Raw genomic sequence first — 17,761 nt, forward strand, 5'->3', positions numbered from 1 at the left:
GTCAGGGTGCTTTATGCTTTGCTCCAGAGAACATGAGAAAGTGTTGCTTTTTTTCACAACATCAAATCGAAAAGAATGAACTTCTGACTATTGCCATGTCACAAATCCACAAAAAAGTGTTTGCATTTGTTTTTATAACAGTAAACTTACAAACACAATGACCTTAAGAAGTTTAAAATGATTGTGACTGATGAAACAAAAAAACTAAGTAAGTACAATAATATATAGAAATTTGCAATATACAGTATCTACAATTTACTTACATCTAATGACTCTCTAATGAAGTAAATGCAAAAATAAATCACTTTTCAAAGTAACCTGTAAGAAATTTACATAAAGTGCATATAGAGCAGTTATATCAAAATAAATGACAGGCTCATTTCTGGATGTGTCTCTTATTTGTTCTTGTATGTGACTATATCTTAGGAGAGCAAAACATGAATGCTTTAGTCTTATTTAGAATGTCAGGTAGTAGGAGCACTTCAGCTGCATTCAGCCTAAATAAGTATTACATCAAACATGTCCAAAAATGAAAAACTGCTGCAGGAACATCCTGAAAAGACATCCTTAACCTTTCAGCAGAACATCTTGGCAACAGTAGCCTCTTGCTTCTCCTCATCTTTCCGGTTCTCTGCTGTGCAGTGATATCCAGAATAGGCTTTAGTTATAAAAACATTCCCTAACCTTCAACAGAAATTCTACAGAGATTACAATCAAATATACATTTTTTTTCCAAATATTTGATTGACAAAACTGCAGTAAATAAAATAAGTATATGAACCAAATATTCAGAACATACTTTTCTTACAAATTCATTTCAGAATTTGGCCTTTGTCATCAGCTCGGATGAAGATAAAAGCCATTCACTGGTACTAAATGAAAAGAAATGCAGGTTTCAGATCTGAAAGATCTACATTCGTCCGTGGCAAATTAGGAACCATGTTTTAAAAATTTCACTGATAGGCTGAAGGCCGTTCTTCATACTGATCTCCAGTGCCAACAACCTACAGCCATTATTCAACTTGGTTCATGCATTATACATGCTGCATGCTTGTGAGTCAGTTAGTATTTGACTGCCTTTAACCCTTGTCTATTCTACGTGTGTGTTTGACTGAATACCTATTTATCAATACTCATCAATTAGATCGATTGTCAAGCAGTAAAGCACTGTAGTTATTAGCATATCGATGTATTTGCATTAGTGCATCCGTGTGTTCGTTAACAGTTAGCTGTGTCAGGCTCCGGCGCTGTTTGGCTGACCACCCCGAGTCTGCTCTTATCAGCAGCTGCTCAGACGTGTCACGTTGTTGAATCAGCAGCAGGAGCGTTCAGTGACAGAGAGCAGTCAGACTAACCAATCAGTGATTTCACCCTTCTGGTGCATTCATTTTTGTCCTCCACACCTTCTTTTTATTCAGTGAACAAGCACAACCATGCGCTGAAAAACAAGTTTTCTCAATTCTTCCTCCAAGTTTTATTTTGGATTATTTGGATAATAAACACAGTGTGTTCAGGTGAAACTTGTACCAAAGTTATGCACATCAGCGTGACCTTGTTGGCGTAAGGTCGTTGAGGTCAGGTCAGTGTGCCAGCCTTTAGTGGGTGTTGTAAGAATGCAAGTATCACGATTTTGAGATTGAGAGTTTTGAGATGAAGGTCAAATGTGCTCATTAACACAAACACACACACACACACACATAGAAAGCTGTGTGAGAAAGCTTCACTGCCCTCTTTTAACACAGCAGGACAATTCGATGCTCCTCTCTCTTTCTACGGAGCTTTACTCACCCTCTTAATCTCATTCTCTCTCTCTCTCTCTCTCTCTCTCTCTCTCTTGCCCCCCCCCCCCTAACACACACATCCATACACACACTTTTTTCCCAGTCAGGAAAATAGTTGGTTGCCTGTGAGTAGTCCACAGCACAGCATGGGAGGAACCCTGCCGGCTTGGCCTCTGTTGATCAATCAACATCTACCAATGGATGGAGAGATGAAAGAGGGAGAGGAGGAGAGAAGGAGAGAGGGAAGGAGAAGGAGATGGATGTAGAGGGAGCCTGACAGGAAGGGAACCGACTGATATGGGATTTAAGGGCCGATAGCGATGTGTCCTGCTGGGCTTGAAGGACTTCTAATTGTAGGGAGTATGGTATGCATCCTTATAAAGAGTAGAATGTAGAGCTGTTGGACGGACGGATGGACGGACGGATGGACAGACGGATGGACAGACCGATGGACGGACAGATGGAGCGTAATGTGGACTGGTTTTCCAAGATGGCAGCAGAGCTTTAATAATTCAGCTCACCACAGGAGGTCCCTCTTTGATGTCTCACTTTGAAGAACGAGTGCATCCCTCTCTTTTCCTCTGTTCATCCCTATCCACATTAACCTCCTCACAAGTCAGCCAACCCGCCCCTCCTCCTCCTCCTCCTCCTCTGAGATAGCACGGCGGCATCACGGGAGGAAAAGAGGCGGGAGTTTTAGCACAACAGCGACTTGCATCCTAAACAATAAAGGCAGTGTTGAGGGCTAAGGAGCTCCTGGACCTCGTTGTCTCTCTAATTAACTGCCATTCTCTGTTGCAGTAGGTTATCTGCTAACTGCTGCTAACATTTTAAAAAAAAATTTAAACTCCCGGTGGTTAGGGCTCATAAATAGCTCTTCGAACCGCCACACCCGTTCCACCGTGCCAGCTGCTCTGTGCTGCCGGCTCAGCGGTGGAATAACTCCGTCCCCGTGTCCGCCACCGTAGCTCTCATGCAGAACAGCGTGGCAGAACAATGGCGCAACAGACCCGCCTTGAACATATTAGATCTTCCCTTTTCGAAGTTCTTACAGACCAGATGCTGTGAAGACATATAGCGTTCCCTCCAGTTAACATTACATAGTGTGCTTTTAAACAAAATCTGAAAATCTTTGTTGTGGAAAGTACACATGATGGGACCGTCACCAGTCACCCTCAGGTGTCGCCAAAAGATGTCGCCCAAAAAATGTATTCTCTTGACTCATATTTGGATTCAGCATGGGACAGTTTACATTAGTCGTAGTTTAATTCAATTCAATTCAGTTTATTTTGTATAGCCTAAAATCACAAATTACAAATTAGCCTCAGAGGGCTTTACAATCTCTACACATGCAACATCCTCTGTCCTGGAACCCTCACATCGGCACAGGAAAAACTTTAACAGGGAGAAAAAAGGAAGAAACCTATGGGAGTTTACATTGTTAACGTTCAGAAAATGTAGAAGAAAGAAGATAAAATAAGTAAATACTGAGGAATACATTGAACCAGGTCTAGCTGATGGCTATTTTCATCTAAATACAGTTTTATGGTCATCAAACTACAGCTTATTTTCATGATGTGTTTTCCTTAGCCTAAAAGTGAAACACACACAGCAGCAGCAGCAGCATCCCTTTAATCTTACATGCTGTATGATCCTCTGGGACCCCTGTGGTGAAAGAGAGAGAAACTGTCATGCGTTTCAACATAAGCATATCAACAAATCTGTGCGCATGCTATCTGCATTCTGTCTGCTGCCTTTCTGTGCTCTATATCTCATCTTGATGTCTTCTCTCCACCAGGTATACTGTACAAGGGCAATGGTGAGAACATATTCATATCCCAGCAGCCCCCGGTCATCAGCAGCATCATGGGTAAATACAGATTTACATATAATTGACTTTTTTGAAACCAGCATGTTTGTGATCAGGGTTGATTATGTCATTGCAGGACGGTCAGTCATTTTGTTCTAATGGTTTAACCCTAACTCTAACCCAGAAAAAAAATACCTTCTGGGTCAATGTGCTAGTCGCTCTTTAGCAACTACCAAACTATATGAATGCTGGCAATTTTTTGCTAAAATAAAAATAAAACTGAGGGGTGAAATCACAGAGAATGGATTGCGGCGGCTGATAGCTGCGCCAGCACTTACAACTGCCATTTGACACAGCAAACACATCCATTAAGGTTTGCAGCTGAGTGCAATTTGCCCTTTTTTGCATGTAATTGCAATTATCCATGTGGCAAAGTATAAATGCGCTTGAGGCCAATGCGTCGGTTGTGAGGGGTGAGAGTCAGCCACAGCCAGAGGTCTTGCCAGGAGGATCTGGCCAGAGTGCCTCTTGTATCCAAACCTCCCGAAAGAAATCAAGAGAGCGAAAGGAGGGAGAGGGAAGAAAAACATTTTTTATTCTCTTATATAATAATTTTTCTTTTTCTTTTCTCATTTCTTTTCAAACTGACATGTAGGGGAGCTCTGTTCATTTATTTTTCATGACACAACTGTCATCGCATCCTGTCAGTGCATCCCAAAATAAATGAGTTTGAGCAGATACCTCTTATAAATGCCCTTCAGTTACCACCAACTCTCTGAGGAAGCTAATTATTTCACACTGTAACTGCACGTAGCTATTAGCGCTGATCTTTGTGAATTGGACTGTTTTTGCAATGAGGCTCATTTGCATAGATAGAGGCCAATGTTGTGCCAAATGTCTGCATATTACCTCATTTAAATACGTGCTGCACAGGAGCAGCGAGACACTGCATCTCACCTTTTCCGGGTGCTTCGAGAATTACACGGTTTCTTATTGGTGCTGGTTTAGAGGCTGAAAAGGCCACGCGATCCTTTTGTGAATACGCCCTTGAGTCTTTTGCTTAATGAAAGTATGTTTGAGGTTACGGTGCGTGTCAAAGGCAATGATGTATTGTGTTGCAGAGATATCTACTGAACTGAGCATGCTAACCAGTTAGCTCCGGCCCCTCCTGACTTGTAATCCTTCTAATTACAAGTCAGGAGCCTTGAGCTCCAGGAGACAGACCCTCAGTCAGCGGCTAGCTGTTGCAATTAGCACTCAGCAGGCCTAACCTGTGTAACGGCAGCAACATAAAGTTTGCTGATCCAGGGGGAGGCAGTGAGGTCCCCCTGGATGAACTGGAGATGCTATAGCACCGCTAACTTAAGGTCCGTCTCCTGGAACTGCGGCACGCCATGGGCGAAGAACAGTTAGTCACCTCGATGAAAGCTACAGGCCATAGACACAAGTGAAGACTATTAGATAGCAGCGTTGTTTAATAGTTGGTAGTCGGCTTTATTTTGATAGAACTGATGACTGTAAATTTAGATTGTATGGACTCAGAAGTATAGGGTGAAACCCTGCCCCCTGTTGGTTTGGAACATGTGGCTGGATCTTACACAATGCACCTTTAATATAAAACATATCTGACCTTCAGGTTTTTCATTATTTGGTTCAGTTACTATTAAAACATTTAGCATTTACAACTCACATATCCATTGCAGTTCCTCCATGTATTTTCTTTGTGTACTCACCAAGACAGCAATCTGAGTCTGTATAGCGATGCCATACATTCTTGCAGAAAAACACTATCTAGTATCAGAGGAAGTGCAACTTATTCACATTGTTTTCACGATTTGGAATGTTAATTACACTGTTGTCCCTGTCTGCAGTACTTCTGGTCTGTCACATTTTGTCAGTGTCCACGTCTTTTAACCTGTGTTCAGCTCCACTTGTTTTGCATAATGCCATGCCTTTACAAGTTCTGGCTTACTTTTCTGATGTGCCCCAACAGGGAATAGAACCCTGGGTCTTTGAGAAGGTGGACAGTGCATTAGTCCCACATTTTAAGTCCTTCTTTTGTTTGACGTAGTTGAATAAATGCTTGGCCCACAAAAGCCTTCAACAAGCTGGCTCGATAAAATTCATTTGAAATGAGCTCCAAACTGGACAGTCCTGTTTTGTGGAAAACAAGACAAAAAACAAATGGTGCAGTCAGTAAAAATGTATCCAACGTCCTGTTCCAGGAAATGGTCGTCGCCGCAGCATCTCCTGCCCCAGCTGTAACGGGCAGGCAGAGGGCAACAAGCTGCTGGCGCCCCTGGCTTTGGCCTGCGGAGCAGATGGCAGCATCTTCGTTGGAGACTTCAACTACATCAGGAGGATCTTCCCCTCTGGGAATGTTACCAGTGTCATGGAGCTGAGGTAAGAGGGGAGGGAGGGAGGGAGGGAGGATGGCTGCTGGTGCCAGATCGGAGATCTGAACCTAATCCAGAGAATACATTCCCGGGTGTCACAGAGATAAAGGTCTCACTCATAGAAGTCAGGATCCATTTAACAGTAAAGCTCTGCCAACAGATTCTCAGGGTCTTTCCAAAGCATGAATGTTGGTGGATTCTAGTAAAACAAAATATGACCTAGAGTGTACACATTTGTGAAAAATGATCTTATTGACTTGAGAGTCCTTGGTTTTTAATTAAAACCTAGCATCTGAGTTCATTTCTCTGCCTCCGCTTTCCTTCCTGCACTCAACAGTTCAACTCCACATCATTGGTCTCGGATGCCTTTGAACAGCACTTGAACACATAAAGGAAGAGAGGGATAGATGCGTGGCCAGATTGGACACTTTGCCACTGATTAACATTCAAGTACTTACTCTTTAGCCAAAGTGCTGAAAGAGAAAAGATCAGTGTTTTAGTGCTCTGAATCTGTAAACGTGCTTCTGGCACACTGTGCTCATTTCTCTAACTCCTAGTCTAATTCACAACTGACATCTTCGTATTGACTTCTGAAGCATGATTTAAATTCTTAATCTGATTGCAACTTCTAACAGTTTTTTATTTTTCTTGCTTTCCAGTATATTTTTCTTCCAGTGATTCTGGTCATTTTACCTTTCAGAAACCAGTCTGTCTACTAACTTGTGTTTCCTCTTTCTTCCTTTCCTTGCTTGCTCTGTATTAAAGAAACAAAGATTTCAGACATAGGTAAGAGTGACTAATCCTTTTCAACCTTTAATATTCTTTTCATTTCACTGTCCATTTCTGCTGCTTACGAACCAGGCCCTAGTCTGCACATTTCTTTCATCCTTCTTATCTCCTTTTAAAATGAGACAATCACTGTTGCTTATTCCTAGCAGCTTTCAGGCCTGATTAGACTGACGTCCTAAGCCCAAGGTGCATCAAGGAGACAATGAGCTGGATCAAGCCGTTAGCGGGCCAATTTTGCATTTATAATTTCTTTCTGAAGTCCATTAATGCTCAAGCTGCAGATTTTATCATGTAGAGACACTGTCAAAATAGGTCAGACAAACAGATGATGTTTGACCAGACATACAGCCCTCACAGCAGCTAGTAAATTAGCTGACAGGACCATTTAGGTTATGTCGTATTTTGATCTATTTCTGTCATGATCACATTTTAGTCACCAAAGTAACTGTTAACATCTGGAAAATTTGAAATAGCCATACAGTTATTAATCTTAGGGGCAGAGAGAAGCAAATGATTAGAGGAAAATAGCCCTGCTGTTTGCTTCCATCAAATGAAACCCCCTCATTTGTTTTTTTTCCTTGTCTCTTTTACGTCTCCCTCGGTCTCATTCTCTTTCACTCTCTAATGCTGATAAGTGTTCACACCAAATCGAGCCTATTCTTCAGTTGTCAGCTCAGATGAAGTCATCGCTTTAGCAGCTGCCCCTAGCAAGGAGAGACGAAGGGGGGAGGTGTTGGCCGTGGTTACTGGTCTTCCTTGTTTCTCTCTGTATTACTTTTTTTAATTCATGCGAGGTCGTGAAAGTTTTCATACAGGAAAAACAACAAATAGTTTCAGGCAGTATCCAAATAATCGTTACACATGTTAAGTTTCACATAAACATGATGAATAATACGTCATATAAATAAATCAAGGACATTGTGGTGATAAGGTATTTTGGAACAGAATTCCTTATGTCTTAACATAATCTGTGTGGATGAACAACATAAAATCTGAAGTTCAACCTTGCAGAAGAGGAAAAAATATAGCCATTGTGCAATGGCGTTTCTAAATTAGCATGTCATTTAAAGCGAGCTGCATTCAACACAGTCTTAAAGTGTGAAAAGGTCTGTTCACACATGTAGGTAGATCCGCATGTGGAGAGTAATGCAAACGCCACCATGTTTATCAAACGTGTAAACTTGACTGGTAAGCCCTCCCATAATGCTACATTGTGTGCTCCTTGGTTTCTGGCAGACATTTGGCCTGTCCACCTCCCGGGACAACTTTTCAATGAACTAAAATGTTCTTTCAGCACATTGTTGTCTGTGACAATGGGCTGAAAGAACATTTTAGTTCCTTGAAAAGGAATGATCTGAGATCTCAATCTGGTGATATATGAAAAAGCAACATGACAAGGGACAAGGAGTACAGGGGTTAAAACAGTCTGCTGCTTGCAGTTCATGTGCCTGCATGTTTCATCTAAAAAACAGCAAAAATAAACCCTGGTTTTGTCTCACTGAAACAACATTTACTGTTGAATAATATTTACTGATGCACATTGGATGTAATGAATGAAATGCAGAGGAGGAAAGTGAAGATAAGAGCATCTGTATCGACAGTAAATAATCTGTTGAATGTTTGATGGCTATTTATTTGTGCTTTAGAACAAAACCGCCATGAAACATTCAGAAAATAACTGCGCTGCCTCTCTTACTTCTAACGCTCACTCGATCACTCTCTAGTTTGTCTGTCTTTTGACAGAACAAATGACTTAGAAAGCGACAGCAAAGTCTAACTTTACTTTTAATGTATGAACGGAATCAAAATGCTCTTCCTGTGTCTTAAAATAGTCAAATCAGTCATCAATCATCCCTGCAAACCCCAACCTGATCGTCCTGTACTTTCCAAAAGAAAACCCCCAGGGCCTTTTTCGATGGTAAAATGTCCCCAGAACTTGATGTAGGCCCTGGTACCTGAGTTTGAAACACAATGAGTTCCTCAAAAGGTTCCTAGTTCCTTGGGTAAGGTCTAGTGGTCAAAAAGGGACTTATGCTTCGGTTCAAAATCCAATCCCAATGCATTTAAATTGGGGTCAAGACAGATTTTTCTCCTGAAAGGTGTCCGGTTGACCAACAAAGAAATCACTGGCCCAGTACTGCTAAAAATCGTGAAACCTGGTGGAGTTTTCCCACTCAAGCTCTTGAATGTAACCTCTGATGTCCTCAGAGCTGACAGGCTTAGGTGATGACATCTCCCACTGGTGTTTGATGAAGTCAAAGGCTCCAGTTTGAATAAAATGCTTTCCATGCATCAAACAGAGCTGGCCTGGTGTGGTCTGTGATCCCATCAATGCACTCCGCAAATGTCTCGCTAACCACTAAGCCACCCACCGGGCAGTGGAGAGGCAAATCTTTGTAAGCACTGTCATCTCCTTCAGGAGCGATTGGAACTGCCCGTGACTCAGTGAGTGAGGAGCAACGAGAAGATTAAAAATTTTAACTACTGTGTCAATTACAGAGGAAAATCCGACTTTGACACTTGAGTTTTCCTGGTGACTAACACAGTGAAGCTTCATGACAGGGTGACCGATCACATTTTCAGTTATAGTCACAATCCCCGGCGGCCCTCCAGGCACCGTCTGTGGTAATAACGGATATTTTCTTGATGCCGACTCCTATGCTGTCAAAACGCTCTGTAAAAGCCCCAGTTAATGTAAAAGTAAAGAAGGAATTTTGAGCCTTCAGACTTTCCTACCCTCAGGCTATAACTCCTGCTAGACTGCATGTACTGGTTTATGAGTGGCAAATCGGACATTCACCTGTAGCCAGGTTAAAGAGTTAGTGCTTTACCAAAGGTTAAGATATGCACTAACCTTATACAATTATGTTTCCAACATATGCCATAATCCTATGGGTTGGTGGAGAACCTCAGGCCACCTAAGCCAGTCTTGTAAAGAGATGTGATCTTTGAGTATAAATAGTGACAACTTCTGTTACCCGGTTAGAGAGAGGTGATACATCTTTTCCTGACTTCTGTCAGAATATTTTTTTCTTCTGAAAGCAGCTTTCTATTAATATTTTATTGCAAACTTAACTTATTTTTTGATTGTGTTAATTGTGTGAGGGAGCTACATAACATCTAGTTGTAAATTCCATTGTGGAGGATTGCAAAATGTGAGATATTTGAACTTTGGAAAGCAATGCCATTGAACGTTATCGTTGCCGGTAACCTCTGTTGGGCTTGAAACTGCTGTCACGCACTACATTACATTACATTACATTACAGTCATTTAGTAGATGCTTTTATCCAAAGCGACTTACAGGAAGTGTATTCAACATAGGTATTCAAGAGAACTACTAGTCACCAGAAGTCATAAGTGCATCTCCTTTCTTAAACAAGCATCTTAAAGCATAAACCAGAGCAAAAGTATAGTGCAGAGGCAAATTACTACGAAAACAATAATTGCAACAGACTAATACGAATACAATAAGTGCTACAAACTACTACGAATAGGATAAGTGCAGTAAACGAATACGAATACAATAAGTGCAGCGAACTGATACGAATACAGTAAGTGCAACAACTAACATGATATGTTTGCATGTGAACACAGGAAACTGCTGTTTGTATCGATTTCTTTTTCAAGAATGACCACGATTGTTCCCTCTCATGACAAAGTACACATTTCAACTCAAAGCATGGTCTTTGCATTGAGTATATTTTGACCATCAAATTTGCTGTTCCAGCTTCCTTCACATATCTCTGCCCTCTCTGTGATTTTGTCAGATACATTAGGATTTGTTGCTGTGTCTCATCTCCTCCTTTTCCTCTGCCCCCCCCTTCTGATAAAGAAGCTTAACCCAGATAGTTTTTTCTACATATCCTCACACACATAGAGAGCAGCACCTTACCTGGGGCTCCTCTGCCACTGGCAAGACATAATTATTGGACGAGGTTTCAATTAAAATCAACTTTAATTAAAACACAATTTCATGTCACTGAGTTTTTTTATACCTATTGCCCTTCCTTCATGTTTACTTATTCACGCCATCCTGACTCTGTGTTCTGTTTCATTGACTGTAATTATTTCAACCTCCTCTCTTGTTTGACTTCTTGTCTCTTCTCGCCTTTAGAAATCGACTACATTCTTCATACCTTCTTTTGTCACATCTTTTCCTCATTCTTACTTTATTTCCTACACATTTTTTTCATTCCTTCTCTCCCTTAGTCAGACATGTCTTCCCTCCTTCAGTCTTCCTCTTGTCCTGTCCTCTGTATCCTTTCGTCATCCAAGCGTCTCTTCATTCATCACTCCTCATTCCTTCCCCTTTTGCTTGTCTGTCTGGTACCAAGATTGTGTCTATTGGGATGCAGATACTGAATCTTGAAAATGTATCAATGTGAAAGGAATTTTTCGGCTTTAATGAAGGTTTAATGAAAACAAACGGCACGCATCACACCGGGGCCTCACAAGTACAGAAAACCACACAGACAGTCTCCGTCTCACACACACTGTCGGCCTATTTTTAGCTGTCTTAATTAACAGCCTGTGATCATCTGCTGATTATCACCAACCACTGAGACTCATGGCTAGAGGCGAGTACATATGTATATATCCACGCCCAAGTGTGTTGACGTCTAATGCTTGACACTTGCTCTGCGTGTGAGCGTGTGTGTGTCTGTGTATAGATGTGTGTGTGTGTGCACGTCTGCTTTTGCCTGTGTGATGGAATTTACATGACAGTGTGGCAGGCATCATTAAGAGTGTGTCACAGACGAGTCGAGACCCATCGCACCCACGTAATTCTGTTCAGACTGACAGAAGGACACACACACACATACAAACACATACGACATTCACTTACTTACTTTCTCACTTACGAGTATTACAACTACACTTCTTCTATAGAGAAAATAATCGGAAACATGTACGCAGAAATAGCAACACGCGCTCGCACTGTGTCTGCCTTTAATTCCCTCTGTATTACACAAACACACACACACACACACACACCCTCCAACCACCTGGTACTCTACTGGAAGTAAATTAACACCAGTTTCTTGTCTCTTCATCAACCCTCCTTTGATTCATTACTTCTTCATTATCATCAGCTCCAGAAAGTCTCCTTCATTTCCATTATAATGTCGCTGGAACTAAATAGTAAACCCGCTCTGCTGATTTCGTTGTGAGCATGTTTCCGGTCAGATTTTGGATCGTGTGTCAGCAGGGGGATCTGAAGGAAAACAATCCATCAAGGACACATGGGGACTTTTAATGTCTTCAAAACTGGGTGTATTTCTCTAAATGTTTAAGTAGCCCTGGTGTCAGAGATACTGACGTTATCAAAGATGCAGCACGTCTAAACCAATTCTTTCTTGTCTTCATCCTGTTTGTTACCCTCCTCCCCTTTCCTCTGTCCCCACCCTCCATAGCAACAACCCTGCCCACCGCTACTATTTAGCCACCGACCCAGTAACAGGGCAGCTGTATGTGTCAGACACCAACTCTCGACGAATCTACCGACCCAAGATGCTCAGCGGCGCCCGTGACCTCATCAGTAAGCGTGCACTTCATTTCCCCAGTAAAACACCATGTTGGCAGAATTGAAAGCAATCACATTTTTTTTCCATTGTTAATTTCAGTATAATGAACCCACACACATCCACGCCGCCTGCAATGCTGATAGTATAGCAGGGGAAAAGAAAATGGATAAGGGCTGTTGCAATAAAAGCGTGATGTGTGTGTGTGTGTTCAGGTAATGGAGAAGTAGTTGCTGGTACAGGTGAACAATGCCCTCCATTTGATGAAGCACGATGTGGAGATGGAAGAAAAGCTACAGAGGCACAACTACTGGGACCTAAAGGTACACACACAAAAAACACAAAACACAAGAGATTAGTACAGGTAGGTGTTTTTTTCCAAGCCTGTCTCATGACAATTGTTGCTGAGGAATATTCTTAAGACCTAGTTAAGAAACAAGGGCACGAAAGTTTGACCTGACCTTAGAAAGTCATCCTACCTGCGTTAGAATGTGTGTTGTAGCCATGATGAGGTGTCTATTTTACACTTCTTACACTGTTGCAGTAAGTTTTCTTCACATTTAATCGCTAGGCCTCCTGACATACAAACCTCACTGCGTTTAACTCTACTCAACCTAAAGATGGAATTTATTGAACGTCTAAGTCATTTTTATTTGTTTTGTTAAACATCTTCAGCCTTTACATTGATACTGATTCTGATACTGATTTAATACAGATTCCCAGATGCTTGTTACATGGGGCCCTTGGTGCTTCTTTATTCTCAGCAACAAGCAGTTTGCAAAAATAGCAGTTTGCAAATGTTCAAACAACAGGCTGTCCTTTCTGAGTAGTTTTGGTCCCGATCTTCATCGCTTCATAACGCTGATATCGTTCTCCTGCCTCCTCCACAGGAAAAGTACCTCACTCTCATTTTTAGGAGGTCGATGTATTGATAATCATGTGAACAACGTTTTACTGAAGTTTGTGTTTGTGTTCCCTACAGGCATTGCAGTTGATAGAAACGGTTTGATCTACTTTGTGGATGGGACTATGATCAGGAAAGTGGATCGTAATGGAATCATCTCCACAATGCTGGGCAGCAACGACCTGACCTCTGCACGACCTTTGACCTGCGACACCAGCATGCACATAAGACAGGTAACATTCAAGGAGTACCTAAGTATGCTCCGTGCACCCATCAGACTCTGACTGCCTTCCTCTGTACGTTTTACACACACACACACACACACACACACATATATATATATAGATATATTGATGTATCTATATATATAAATATATATAGATATAGATAAAAAAAAAAGCAATGTCACACTTGCATTGGAACTAAAGGTTTGAGAGAAATTTATTTTTGTTTTTACAGGTTATTTTTTAGTGAGAATGTACAATCTTACATACATTGTCTGGACTTCAGAATGTAAAGAACACCACCTACGTACACACATACACACGCACCACAAGCACACACACACACGCATACATTAAACCCTGTTTCATGAGTTTTCCTGAAGGTCTCATACTTGACACTTGCCCTGTGTGTGTGTTTGTTAGAGAGAGAGAGAGAGGGAGAGAGAGAGAGAGGGAGAGTGTGTGCGTGTGTTATGGTCTTTGTTTTGTGGGCAGAGCAGCGTGGTTGGGGGCATTTCTTACTGAGATGTAGCTATCTGAACTCTGACCGTGTGTTCTCCGCTGTGGACTTTAGCTCAGTTTGACTTCTGGCAGTTATCTAGTTGACCTCTTGAGTTCACTTGTGGAACTGGCAGCCCACACATGTTCAACTTTCACAGTTTACTGTAGATTTATCATGTTCTTTTTCAAGTTAAGCTTACAGTGACTTTAATATGTATGTGATTGCAGCATTTAAACTAAGGGAACATTTATTAGACCATATATAAATTGGCTAATATAAAAAATATAGACATAGTTTATCAGATACATTTAAAAGAAACAAAACTTTCAGATTTATTCAATTAGATTTGAAGTTGTCAGTTGTTGTACTTTCACAGATGACCTCTCAGTCCTCTGTAGTTTTAAGCAGTCCAGTTGAACTGTCCATGAGCAACTCTACTACCACTCTTTTTTCTCTTTTGAACCATGTGTCATTATCAAACCAGGAAATACTACTATTAGAATCAATAGGATTAGATAGCAAAATACAGTATATTTTAATGAAACTGTAGAATGTCAGAGTAGAATGTGAAGTGAAACTCTGTCTGTCCTCTCCCCCTATGTCGTCCCTACATCCAGGTTCGGTTAGAATGGCCCACAGATCTAGCCATCAATCCCATGGATAACTCCATCTACGTCCTGGACAACAACGTTGTGTTGCAGATCACTGAAAATAGACAGGTACCCACATTAACCACATTCCATGTTTTACAAATGTCCTGTTACATGTGTATTTTTTTAAAAATAAATATTAGCTTGATTAAACAACTTTTGCTAGTAGCTTGTTACAACTTTGCAAATATTCGGGGTCAGGTTCGTATTGTGGCAGGTCGCCCCATGCACTGCCAGGTACCTGGTATAGAATATACTATGGGGAAGAGAGCGGTCCAGACCATGCTAGAGGGAGCTACAGCCATCGCCTTGTCCTACAGTGGTGTCCTCTACATCGCAGAGACGGACGAGAAGAAAATCCACCGCATCCGACAGGTAATCTCAGCAAATACGTTATATGGTACATTCATGAGCAGTCAGTTCCTGATTATGAGATGAACAATTTTTGCGTCAAGGAAGCACAACTTTGAATGTCTGTCCAAGTCAGTAATTAGTAACAGTAGTAACAAGGGTCCCAGGTCTGATTTGATCCCCAGATGCAGGAACATTAGGCAAATGAAGACGATGAACTGGGTGCTTTTAGTGTGACTGTTTGTTTCAAGTGAAAGAGCATTTCTGTTTTAAAATGTCTATTTGTGGTTTTCAACACACCAGGTGTCGACTGATGGAGAAATGACACATATAGCTGGAGAGCCATCTGACTGTGACTGCAAGGTACTGTACTATACCACAGATACTTCACATACCAAGAGCTAACACTGAAAAGTGTCCTCCATGTCCTCCTTTCATTTCTTAATTTCATATTTTAATCTTGATTGGTTCATGATATGGTACAGCTCAGGTAAGCAAACCCACAATGATGTCAAGCAGTCAAATAATGATATGGATTAAATGACATATAGAATATATGGTATTTAATTCTTAAACAGTAGCACAGTGACTGCAGCTAGTATCAGAACAACATTAATATATTAGTAATATGATACAATAAAGAACATTAAATTCAGTTGAATTCTTGATGGCGCCCACCTCTCTTCCCTCTCCATAATGAAGGCCAAGTTGAATTGTTCATGTAATGTCGTTGTTTATCTCTCACTCCTTTTCTTTGTCTTTGTTTTCTACTCCCCTCCCGACTTCCACCTGTCTTGCAGAACGATGCCAACTGTGACTGCTATCAAACAGGAGATGGCTATGCTAAAGACGCAAGGCTTAATTGTCCTTCGTCTTTGGTGGTGTCTCCAGATGGGACGCTGTACATGGCTGATCTGGGAAACATTCGGATTCGAGCTATACGATGCAACCAGCCACCTACTGGTATGTAAATACAGTTACTGGGTGTCACGATACCAAAATGATGGCTTTGAAGCAAAAAAAAGCCATAAAGAGGAGTGAATCTTTGTACCATAGTGCGTGCATACATTTTAATATCCAACCAGCAGTGGAGACGCTCTTCTTCAGATCAGCTACACATTCACATGTCTCACTGCTGCTTATAACAGGTGAAATCCTTACACAGAGAAGAGGAAACAGTACTGTAAGCTATTTCATTGAGTTAGCTTTGTCAAATGCTCTGAGTAAATTTAGGTAAGCAGTGATGCAGTATATAACGCTAGGATTTTTATTCTGAAAGGTAAGAACAGAATTAGTGAAAATGCAATGGGCCGCTGCTGCCATTGACTTGGTGGGGGCAACAGCGAGGTTGCCGTCTTGTTTCAGACGCTGGAGCCTCCCTGTTATTATTCATTCCCTTCATAAGTATAGGCATAGTTCATAACCCTGGGCTACAGGACTTCAGTGCCATATTTCTCTCCTAGACTCTGTTTTGTCAACGAGCCGTGGAAAGTCAGCAGGAGCATTTTGTGGCCTCGTATTTAGACATCCTAAAGTACCGGTGCTAATAAGATGGGGAACTGTACTGTTTTAAATGGCGGGGTACTGCCATACTTTTCTAGTATTATATACTGTGCAACACACTAATGTTGTCCCCATCAAATATCAGAGAAAAACTAAATTAGAGACACATCCCACAATAGTTGTTTTATCACCCTTTCTGTGTCAATCTTCACATCATGGTACAGATCATGTGTTAAGAGGCATCTCCATTCAAATGCATACCATGACGTATGTACACTATTGCATTTAATGTGGACCACATGGACACTATTTGGGCCGGTGAGGGTCCTGGACATTACCCAGTAATTGTGCAGTTGCAACATTTGCCTTTATATATATATATATATAAAAGAAGATACAGTCAATGATACAGCAATCACAAGTCTGTCCATCGGCTTGTCCCTCTGTCTTCAGGCTCTTTGGCTTCAGGTCCCAGCTCCTATGAAGTGGCTTCTCCAGCCTCCCAAGAGCTCTATGTGTTTGATGGGAATGGGACGCATCAGTTCACCATGTCTCTGGTCACTGGAGACTATAAATACAACTTCAGCTACAGGTTGGTTTGTGTGAAAAATAAGCACACAGTTGCTTTGAATTATATTTGTCCAATTTAAAAATACATTTTGTTTCCGCACTCTCCTCGTTGTCCTCCTTCTTTTCAAACCTAATTTTCACTTTGTCATTTCCCACCCTCCATTCCTTCACTCTCAGCAATGAGGAAGATGTAACCGCGGTCACAGACAGCAGCGGGAATACCCTCCGTATCCGTAGAGATACCAACAGGCTGCCTGTACGTGTGGTCGCCCCTGACAACCAGGTGAGATGAGCGACACTGTAGAAGTTAACATTATAAAAAATAACTGCATTCAGCCAGCAAATACACCAGTTATTGGTTTTTCTATCATTATTTTGAATACAGTTTTGCTTCTCACAAAAGTTTCAAGAAAGAACCTTAAACATTTTTACACACTATTAATCCAAATAAGCAAACTTGTTAACTATCTGAGGAGACGGCTGACATGACGTAGGAAAGGACTGTTACAATTTGGACATGTCACCATGTTTTTTGGCTGTGCCTGTTTGTTTGTTTGTGTAGGTCATCTGGCTGACCATCGGGACTAACGGCGGTCTGAAGACTCTCACAGCTCAGGGTCAGGAACTGGTCTTGTTTAGTTACCATGGCAACAGTGGCTTGCTCGCTACCAAAAGCCTCCAAATAGGCTGGACTACCTTCTATGAGTGAGCAGCATTACAGTGTTTATGTTTTTGGTACATGTCTGAGCTGCTGTGTG

At 41.4% G+C, this 17,761-nt stretch overlaps 1 protein-coding gene across 1 annotated transcript in view; it reads left to right on the top strand.

Annotated features, from left to right (window-relative positions):
* The window catches only part of tenm3 (teneurin transmembrane protein 3), a 143,461-nt gene that overhangs the window by 98,509 nt on the left and 27,191 nt on the right, over positions 1 to 17,761 (top strand). Inside the window, exons 23-34 of the mRNA XM_054605005.1 lie at positions 3,580 to 3,651; positions 5,817 to 5,994; positions 12,192 to 12,316; positions 12,515 to 12,622; positions 13,282 to 13,436; positions 14,547 to 14,648; positions 14,781 to 14,954; positions 15,234 to 15,293; positions 15,731 to 15,893; positions 16,887 to 17,025; positions 17,181 to 17,286; positions 17,566 to 17,708. Coding sequence (XP_054460980.1) covers positions 3,580 to 3,651; positions 5,817 to 5,994; positions 12,192 to 12,316; positions 12,515 to 12,622; positions 13,282 to 13,436; positions 14,547 to 14,648; positions 14,781 to 14,954; positions 15,234 to 15,293; positions 15,731 to 15,893; positions 16,887 to 17,025; positions 17,181 to 17,286; positions 17,566 to 17,708 — 1,525 coding nt within the window. The remainder of the gene's footprint in view (positions 1 to 3,579; positions 3,652 to 5,816; positions 5,995 to 12,191; positions 12,317 to 12,514; positions 12,623 to 13,281; positions 13,437 to 14,546; positions 14,649 to 14,780; positions 14,955 to 15,233; positions 15,294 to 15,730; positions 15,894 to 16,886; positions 17,026 to 17,180; positions 17,287 to 17,565; positions 17,709 to 17,761) is intronic.

Source organism: Anoplopoma fimbria, chromosome 9 (assembly GCF_027596085.1).
Source record: "Anoplopoma fimbria isolate UVic2021 breed Golden Eagle Sablefish chromosome 9, Afim_UVic_2022, whole genome shotgun sequence".
Taxonomy (NCBI): Eukaryota; Metazoa; Chordata; class Actinopteri; order Perciformes; family Anoplopomatidae; genus Anoplopoma; species Anoplopoma fimbria.